The sequence below is a fragment of the Mandrillus leucophaeus genome, unplaced genomic scaffold (genome assembly GCF_000951045.1).
Source record: "Mandrillus leucophaeus isolate KB7577 unplaced genomic scaffold, Mleu.le_1.0 Scaffold1792, whole genome shotgun sequence".
NCBI classification, from domain to species: domain Eukaryota; kingdom Metazoa; phylum Chordata; class Mammalia; order Primates; family Cercopithecidae; genus Mandrillus; species Mandrillus leucophaeus.
In genome coordinates, this window is record NW_012101801.1 from 36060 (window position 1) to 45917 (window position 9858).

Genomic DNA, 9858 nt, shown 5'->3' on the forward strand with positions numbered 1-9858 from the left:
TGCCAAAGTGACAATCAAGCCCAGGCTGCTGTGCTCTACTCCCAAAATCAACTGTGGAAAAATATAGAAGGGAAAAAGAAAAATAAAACAACAATATCAGCAACAAAGTCTAAACAACGAAACAGAGAAAACCCTGGGGAAGATTGAAGACTGTGTTGAACTGGTACTTGTGTTCTGGGCAGGTGGAGAGGCAGGGAGGTTGAGGAGGTCTGCAACCACTGCAGATGACAGGGTGAGTTGCAGGAAAAGTTTTAAAGGACCATACCACATCAATGCACAATCTGAGTCTGCACCTCAAAACACGAGGCCAGTAGCCCAGGGGTACTATCAGGACACCAGGAAAATTTGATTGATTGAGAGACTATGGCTCCAGAGTTCTGCTAATAACAACTAGAAACAAAGAGTAGGTTAGGACTGACTTTCCAAAATATTATTATTTTAATCAAATACATATAATGAACTAGAAATAGAATAGTATGAATGAATCACACATTATATGAGTAAATATTGTTTGATAAAATAAGTATGTATAGTCGGCATACATATATGTATAAATATTTGTAAAGATATATACATATACATACATATAATTATACTTACATAATATGAACATATACATACACATACGTGTTTATGCATATAAACATAAATATAATGCACATATACAATTGGCATAGATTTAACATTTGTTTCTTACTATATGAATGAGAATTAAAATATGAAAATCACGAAAGTGAACTAGGAATTGTTAGATAACTTCAAAACTCAGGATCTCAAATTTCTTGCAGCTACTCAGCTTCTTCAGTGTGAAAATAAATCATTTAGTACAAAAGGTTTGCAAAATCCTCTTCTAGCTGGAGAAGAGCCCCAGTGGGAAGGTGTGCCTCTTCTCCCAGAGGTCACTACAATCATAGGTGCTGCAACCCCACAGGGAGAATCTGGCCTGGGACCCGCAGCCATTCTCTGCAAGGGGTGCAGTTGTGCAAATGCTCAGAGGTGACAGAAACAGAGCATCTCCTAAAAGAGCCAAGAGTTAGGAAGAGGACCCTCCTGAGTGAGGACTGAGTGCTCACCCACACCACATAGAGGGGCCACAGAATTCAGCTCAGACCCTCATGTCAGCCCTGAAAGACCCCAGCAGCCTTGTCCCCACTCCACACCCTTCCCCCCACTGCCACCTCAGGGGACTTGGAATCAGAACCTTGGTCTGAGGGAGGCAGACACTATCAGCAGAGTACGGGGCTCCAGGATCCGCCAGATCTCAAGATGAGAACCTTGAGGGATAACTGAGCCGCTCCTCCCTCATCCCCCGCCCCACTGGAATCTGGTTCCGCCCCTACTGTCCACCCAGGTGAGCCCTGGGTGGACGGATGTGACGCCACTGACGTGGCCGCAGAGATCAGAGAGAAGCCTGATTCTAAGGGGTCAGCTTGAGATCGACTGAGGGAAGCGGGCCCAGACTCTGTGAGGAGGCAAGGTGAGACCCTGAGGGAGGACTGAGGACGCCCCCACCCCTCATGTAGAACCCGAAATAATCTAGCGCCTCCCCTGCTGCCAGCCCTGGACCACTAGGGGGCAGACTTGTCTGACTGGGCCACCCCTAGCCAGCCCTGCGCTTAAGCCACAGGGGAATCTGGAGTGAGAGCTTGGTGTGACCAGAGCAGGGCTGGTTAGCAGAGGGCAGGGCCCAGGTTCTGCCAGGCATCAAGGGCAGGACCCTGAGGGAGGGCTGAGGCCCCACAGAGCACATCGCTGCCCCTACTGTCAGCCCTGGGCATGGCGGCCGGGCATGGCGGCCAGGCATGGTGGCCGGGCATGGCGGCCGGGCTAGCTGATTCTGACGTCCCCATCCGGGGATGATGCAGCCAAGGGGCTTCATAAGCACGGCCTCAGAGGAGCAGAGGGAGGTCCCAGGCCATGCTGGGAGATGAGGGAGGCCTGAGGGGACCCAGGACCCCAGGACAGGAGGCCCACCCTACCTGTCTGAGACTGAGGCGCCTCCACATTTGGCCTCAGGAATCTGAGGGACTGAGACTCAAGTCAGCAGGGGGGTGATGCCCAGCCCTGCCAGGAGTCAAGGAGAAGAAGAAGAGGGAGGACTCAGGGGATCTTGGACTCCAAATCAGTGGAGAACTCAGCCTTGGGAGGTCCCATGATCTGTGGCTGCATGTGGCGCATCCTTGTTGCGTTTTCAGGGTGTCAGAAAGGAGAGGGCTGTGGTTTGAGGAGTGAAGTCTCAGGTCACTGGAGAGAGGTGCCCCAGAGCCCTTAAGGAGGACTCAGCAGACCTCCCGTCACTGACCTAAGAAACCTGCTCCTGCTCTCAGGTCTGGGCACTCCAGGCAGGACTGTGGGGAAGGGAAGTGGCCCCCCAACTTTCTGATCGGTGGCCTCAAGGAGATGGTGGCCTTGGCACGCAAGACACATCCATGGTTCAGCAGGAAGGAAAGGGCCATGCCTTGTCGTGGAGTAAATATGAATAACTGGATGACACCCAGACAGAGAAAGACCCCATGAAATCTATTACTTCTGTCAGCCTTGGGAATCCCATGCAGGGGTGTCCGTGTAGTGCCCCCATTACTTCTGCCTCCCGGGTCTCAGGGAGGTGGCAACCTCGGTCTGAAGGGCGTCCTCAGCTCAGCAGAGGGAGCCACACCTGTTCAACAGAGGGACAGGATCACAACATCTGCAGGACCCAAGGTGTGTACTCTTTGTGATGACTGGGGGTACTCCTGGCCTGGAAAGAAGGGACCCCACAAAGTCTGGCTAACTTTGGTTATTATCTCTGGGGAAACCCAATCAAGGGTGGCCCTAAGTGGCAATCTCACCTGTACTATGGGCAGGAAGTTGGGGAAACTCAGGAAGATGAGGTATTCGTGGTAAGGGGAGATGTCTGCTCATATCAGCGTGTTGTGGGTTGAGGAAGGACAGGCTCCATCAGGGGAAAGACGAAGAACCCCCTGAAGGCCTTAGAATTCACCACTCAAGAACAAGTAGGGACAGACCCTAGTGTCATGCCTGGACACCCCACCCAGTGGTCATCAGATGTGGTGGCTCCTCATTTCTCTCTTGGGATCTCAGGGAAGTGAGGACCTTGTTCTCAGAGTGACTCAGGACAAAGCAAGGACCCCCATCTGGGCAACAGACTCACTGGTCCAAGAATCTACAAGAGTCTAGGTGACAACACTGAAGGAAGATTGAGGATAGCCTCGATGGTTCTCCTAGCAGGCAAAAAACAGATGGGAGCCCAACAGAAATCTGCCCTGCCTCTGTTGTCACCCCAGAAAGCATGAGCAGGACTAGCAGCTGAGGCCCCCTGTGTGATACCAGACTCATTGGTCTCAGGGAGAAGAAGGCTTTGGTTTGAGGGGGCTGCATTCAGGTCAGCAGAGGGAGGGCCAAGGACCTGCCAGGAGTCAGGGAGTCAAAGGACACCACTCACCAAATACACAGGACCGAACCCCTCCCTGCACCTTCTGTCAGTCATGGGAAGTGCAGGAAAAGGTGGGTGGATGGAATCCCCTCACTTGCTCTTCTAGTGTCTCCTGGAGATAGGTCCTTGGATTGAGGAAGTGGCCTCAAGTCAGCCCAGGGAGAGTTTCAGAACCTGGAGGCATCAAGATGAGGACCAACCAGGATCCTCACGTTTGGACACATGGGCCCCAATGTATTTTGTGTAGCTATTGCTGTTTTCTCACCCTAGGACAGGACACATGGACCCCAATGTACTTTCCGTAGCTATTGCTTTTTCCCCAGGAGGCCTTGGGCACATGGGGCCAGATGTGGGTCCCTTTACGTCCTTCTCTTCCATATCAGGGATGTGAACCCTTGATCTGAAAGTTTCTCAGGCCAGCAAAAGGGCCAGATCCGGGCCCTGCCGGGAGAAAGATGAGGGCCCTGAGTGAGCACAGAAAGGACCATCCACGCAAAATAGTGGCGAGCTCATAGAGTCAGGCTCAACCTCCTGACAGCACTGGGGTACTGGGGCTGTGCTTGTAGTCTGCAGCCTGAGTTCCCCCTCGATTTATCTTCTAGGAGCTCCAGGAACCAGGCTGTGAGGCCTTGGTCTGAGGCAGTATCTTTAGTCACAGAGCATAAGAGGCCCAGGCAGTACCAGCAGTCAAGCTGAGGTGGTGTTTCCCCTGTATGTATACTAGAGGCCCCTCTAGCATCAAAACAACAGGAACCCCACAGTTCCTGGCTCTTCCAGCCCTTCTGTCAGTCCTGGAGCCGTAGCCTTTATCCGGAGGCTGCACCCTGAGATGCCCTCTCAATTCCTCTTTCAGGTTCGCAGGGAACAGGCCAGCCGGGAGGTCGGGAGGCCCCAGAGGAGCACTGAAGGAGACCTGTAAGTAGGCCTTTGTTAGGGCATCCAGGGTGTGGTACCCAGCTGAGGCCTCTCACACGCTTCCTCTCTCCCCAGGCCTGTGGGTCTCAATTGCCCAGCTCCGGCCCACACTCGCCTGCTGCCCTGACCTGAGTCATCATGCTTCTTCGGCAGAAGCGTCAGTCCTGCAAGGCTGAGGAAGGCCGTCAGGCCCAAGGAGATGCACCGGGGCTTATGGATGTGCAGATTCCCACAACTGAGGAGCAGAAGGCTGCATCCTCCTCCTCTACTCTGATCGCGGGAACCCTGGAGGAGGTGCCTGATTCTGGGTCACTGAGTCCTGCCCAAAGTCCTCGGGGTGCCTCCTCTTCCCTGACCGTCACCGACGACACTCTATGGAGCCAATCCAACGAGGTTTCCAGCAGCAATGAAGAGGAGGGGCCAAGCACCTCCCCAGACCCAGCTCACCTGGAGTCCCTTTTCCGGGAAGCACTTGATGAGAAAGTGGCTGAGTTAGTTCATTTCCTGCTCCGCAAATATCAAATTAAGGAGCCGGTCACAAAGGCAGAAATGCTGGAGAGTGTCATCAAAAATTACAAGAACCACTTTCCTGAGATCTTCAGCAAAGCCTCTGAGTGCATGCAGGTGATCTTTGGCATTGACGTGAAGGAAGTGGACCCCGCCGGCCACTGCTACGTCCTTGTCACCTGCCTGGGCCTCTCCTATGACGGCCTGCTGGGTGACGATCAGAGCACGCCCAAGACCGGCCTCCTGATAATCGTCCTGGGCATGATCATAATGGAGGGCAGCTGCGCCCCAGAGGAGGCAATCTGGGAAGCGTTGAGTGTGATGGGGCTGTATGATGGGAGGGAGCACAGCGCCTATTGGGAGCTCAGGAAGCTGCTCACCCAAGAGTGGGTGCAAGAAAACTACCTGGAGTACCGCCAGGTGCCCGGCAGTGATCCTGTGCGCTACGAGTTCCTGTGGGGTCCAAGGGCCCTCGCTGAAACCAGCTATGTGAAAGTCCTGGAGCATGTGGTCAGGGTCAATGCAAGAGTTTGCATTTCCTACCCATCCCTGCATGAAGAGGCTTTAGGAGAGGAGAAAGAAGGAGTCTGAGCAGGAGTTGCAGCTAGGGTCAGTGGCGCAGGTTGCTGGAGGGCCTGGGCCAGTGCACTTTCCAGGGCCACAAACAACCCCTTCCCTGTCCTGTTACATGAGACCCATTCTTCACTCTGTTTGAAGAGAGCAGTCACCGTTCTCAGTAGTGGGGAGCGTGTTGGGTGTGAGGGAACACAGTGTGGACCGTCTCTCAGTTCCTGTTCTATTGGGTGATTTGGAGGTTTATCTTTGTTTCCTTTTGGAATTGTTCCAATGTTCCTTTTAGTGGATGGTATAATGAACTTCAACATCATTTTATGTATGACAGTAGACAGACTTACTGCTTTTTATATAGTTTAGAAGTAAGCGTCTTGCTTTTCATTTATATTGGGAAACCCATGTTGTTTCTTGAATTCAGACACTATAAGAGCAGAGGATTAAGGTTTTTTAGAAATGTGAAACAACATAGCAGTAAAATACATGAGATAAAGACATAAATGAATTAAACAATAGTTAATTCTTGCCTTCTTTGTACCTCTTGGTGTACCCTATGTATCTGGATTTGCTTGGCTTCTTTGAGAATGAAACTGAATTAAATATGAATAAATAAGTCCCCCTGCTCACTGGCTCATTTTTTCCCAAAACATTCATTGAGCTTCTGTTATTTGGAAGGCGCTGGGTTAGTACTGGAGATGCTAAGGTAAGCCAGGCCCACCCCTGACCTTAGGGTAGTAGAGTCTAGTATCTGCAGTCACATAACTAAGGTGGCCAGGTATCCTTTAAGATCTAAAGGGAAAATAAGAGGGATGAGCATGTGGAGCAACAGGTGAGAGTGGTGGAGTGTACATGCCCTGAGCTAAGGCCTTTTGGGCTTTGGGAAACTGCAGTACCTTTTGGGAGAGCTGATTCTAATGAAGCGGGGTGGGGCCAGAGCCAGATTCTCAGAGGACAAGAGAAAAGCTTGGAAGGGAAACCTGCTCAGCAGTTCCTTTTGGATGGTGGATGAAACAGAGAGGCATCTCCTCCTGGGGCAGGAATGGGAGGTGTCCTGCACTCTTGTCTCAGTGAGGTTGAACACAGCACACAAAGTTGGTGATGGATACCCATCATACACATGGGTTTCCTGAGAGATAAGCATGAATCTGCTGAGATGTGAGGCCCAGATGCCACTGGACACGTGCTTGTTTTCCTGGTTGTGAGAGCCAGAGCTGACTGTATTAAAAAGGCATTCTGATTAGCTTATCTGAAGCGCAATTTGGCCAGTTTTAACAAGGGAAAGATTTGGGGTGGTGATATAATGAATGAAAATGGTGGTTTAGATGAAAAAGAAGCTGAGAGGGAGGGAAGGACTTTATTCTTGACTCATATTCTAGGAGCTCTGGGTTGCATTCCAGTTGAGAAAGACTCCTGCACAGTGAATTTTTGAAGTATACCCTCTGAGTGGGTAAGCTTACTGAAATTCATTGACAAAACTTCCTTTTTTGGCTAAGTAATTCTTCCAGATCCTAATAAGCTGCATATTTTCTGATAAGTCCTGGAGAAATCAACAAGAACAAAATCCGAGAGTGCTAGGATCGGGGGTCAAATAGTAGAAATATAGTCATCTGCCGTTCTTTAAACTTCTAAATTACACAAGGCCCTGAGCCAGGTGCATCATTTACATTGCATGCACTCCAACAGTGCTATTGGACAGGGATCATCACACCTGCTTCACAGATGAAGAACCCAAGGCTCACAGGGCTTGGGCATTTCCCAGGATCACATGGCTAGTAATAGGGCTGGAACCAGATCTCTAGTGTGATTCCTGTGGAGCCCATGCTCTTCCCATTCCTGACAGCCTGACGCCCACCTCCTGAGTAGCAAGTAGTTTATTTCTCAGCACTGCATCATGTCTCTCAGGTGACAAAAAGAAGGAGCCTGAGGCCAAGGTACTAAAAGCAGGCCAAAAGAAGGTGACAATGAGAATCAAACAGCATTAGGGGCATGGTGGTTCCCCTGGGAGCTGACTGTTGGGTGCTTTCTGTTGAGTACCTACTATCAAACATGTTATGGGAGAGCCTACAAGTGCTCATCCACATATTGGATTCTCTCCTTCAGCATATAGGACAAGTACACTCCAAGCCAGCATTTCTGTCTGGCTCCAGCACTTTCCTGAATTACAACACCCTTCATCTGGTCCCCCTCATGTACCCTCTGTTCCATCTCTGGGAACCTAGCCTGCTGCTTGCTCTTCCCTGCTACATCTTGAGGCTGCACAGAATCACCTGCCTTCCCCAGGACATGGAACATTCCTATCCCCTGCAAAAGTTCCCTGACTTTTCCACCACTCAACCTCAGTCCTGTCCCACAGCCACAGCCACTCTGGACTGTGACTTCAGACACCTGGTCCTCTCTCCCTGGGAGTCCTCTAAATACTCTTTGTTCTCTCAGTGGGGTGTGAGTGGAGTCTGCATTGCACATAATCTCTTGATTCTTGGGATACAGCACGGAAGGTAGACAGTAGTTTGTCTAAGTCACTAGCATATTTGCAGAAAGATTGTAATGAGCTTCTTATTCAAAGCTGGGGACTGAACAGGCAAATGGATGGTGCTCAGGAATCCCATTCCTTCATAAAAGGTAGAAGAAGAGCAGCCATCTCCTGAAACTGAATTCTTACAAATCCTGGGCTTCTCCTAGGATGTGAGAAACTGTTCCTTGGTGGACATGCCAGCTGGAATTTGAAAAGAACCAGCCTTCCACTGCCTCCTGTTTGGCATCTGCCCCCAGGAACATACTGGCTTTCAGTGTGACTAGTGGCACCTATACAGGTGTTCAGACAACAGCAATCATGTGGAGGGTAGCAGAGAAGGTGGGTAGGATTCTGCCCCTGCATCAGATGGAAAGAGGAAATCCTCAGCCTACTGAGAAGACAGATGGTGTTGCAAAAGGACGTGCAGAAAATGCTATGGAGTGAAGAAGGTGAACTCACCCAGCTGACCTTACAGGATTATCTTCAAATTAGATGGGTTAATGTATTTGGAAGCATCTGACACGTAGCAGTCCCTTACAAATTAAGAGAAATTCAAAGAAAATCTGATCTCAGAACCTTCTCCAAGAAATTAAGGGTGTAGTTATCATGACAAATTATAGTTTGTGTATAGTTGCCTTTATTTCTAGCTGTGTTCAAAGCCAATGCTTCTCAACAACAATTTTTTTTAAATTTCTCAGATTGACATCAGACATTAGGACTTGTCTGATCTATCAAAAAAGCTAACTATTGGTTTTGTAAAGTTCATTTATTGTTTCTCTGAAATTTCTGAAATTTTAATTTCATTAATTTTTCTCTTCCTATCTATACCACCCCATCTCTTTCTTTGCCTTAGTTTTAATGTACTTTTCCTCTACTGGTTATTTAAGAGCAAATTTTAGATGTTTTATTTGAGCCCTTCGTTACTTTCTAATGTAAGCATTTAAGGACATAAATGTTTCCATAGGCACTACCTTAGCTGAATTCCACAAATTTTAAAACATCGTATTTCCATTTTTATTTATCAGAAAATATTTTTTAGTTTTCCTCAAGAATTTTTTTAAACATAAAGTAGTATCAATGTGTTGTTTATTTAAAAATACTTGGGGACTTTATAGGTATGTCCTTTGTTATATTTGTACTTTATTCCTTTATAGATTTTTAAACTACACTTTGTACAATTTCGGTTGTTTTAAATTTTTTATGGGTTGTTTAATGGTCTATCTTGGTAAAAATTCCACATACACTTGAAAATATTATACATTCTGTTCTTATTCTGTGGAGTGTCCAGTAAAGGCCAATCAGATCAAGTTAGTTCCTTGTGTTGTCAGTTTCTTCTATAACCTTGCAGAGTTTCTGTCTACTTCAACCATTTACTCAGAGAGGAGTTTTGCAGTCTCCAAATGCAAGTGTAGATTTGACTATTTATCCTTTCAGTTCTATCAGATGTTGTTTTGCATATTTTGAAATAATACGTTTAGGTGAATTAACGGGATTATGTCTTGTTTCTTAATTAACTCTTTTATCATTGCATAATGTCCCTATTTATCCATGGTAATTTTCCTTCCTATAAAGTTTTTAAAAGTTTACTCAATGTAATCACTCCAACTTGCTTTTTTTAATTTTTAATTTCATTATTTAAATTAACAGTAATTTTGTTTTCTTTATGTGTCCTGTTCTGTGGCCTTAGCCCATGTGTAGATTTAGGGAACCACCACCATCAAATCATTTTCCACAATGGTTGTACCATTTTCATAATTCCCACTAGCAACATATCAGATTTAAAATTGTTCTTCATCTTTGGTAGCACTTAGTAATGGTTCTTTGTTGTTGTCGTTGTGGTTGTTTTTTTTTTTTTTTTTGAGACAGAGTCTCACTCTCTTGCCCAGGCTGGAGTGCAGTGGTGTGATCTCAGCTCACTACA

General features: G+C 47.8%; 1 protein-coding gene across 3 annotated transcripts; it reads left to right on the forward strand.

Moving 5' to 3' along the window:
- Positions 1 to 1340: 1340 nt before the first annotated feature.
- LOC105537701 (melanoma-associated antigen 8) lies at positions 1341 to 6048 on the forward strand. 3 transcript variants are annotated; one of them, XM_011977341.1, is made up of 4 exons: positions 1341 to 1477; positions 3226 to 3504; positions 4287 to 4348; positions 4424 to 6048. In XM_011977341.1, the coding sequence occupies exon 4, from the start codon at positions 4487 to 4489 to the stop codon at positions 5444 to 5446; it is 960 nt and encodes a 319-aa protein (XP_011832731.1). In that variant the 5' UTR covers positions 1341 to 1477; positions 3226 to 3504; positions 4287 to 4348; positions 4424 to 4486; the 3' UTR covers positions 5447 to 6048. The 3 variants fall into 3 exon arrangements, with proteins under 3 accessions (XP_011832731.1, XP_011832732.1, XP_011832730.1); XM_011977342.1 differs by lacking the exon at positions 3226 to 3504 and having other exon boundaries at positions 4036 to 4348; XM_011977340.1 differs by lacking the exon at positions 3226 to 3504.
- Positions 6049 to 9858: the final 3810 nt, after the last annotated feature.

Coding starts and splice junctions, on each gene's coding strand:
- LOC105537701 (XM_011977341.1), top strand. CDS start 4,487: ATGCTTCTTCGGCAGAAGCGTCAGTCCTGCAAGGCTGAGGAAGGCCGT.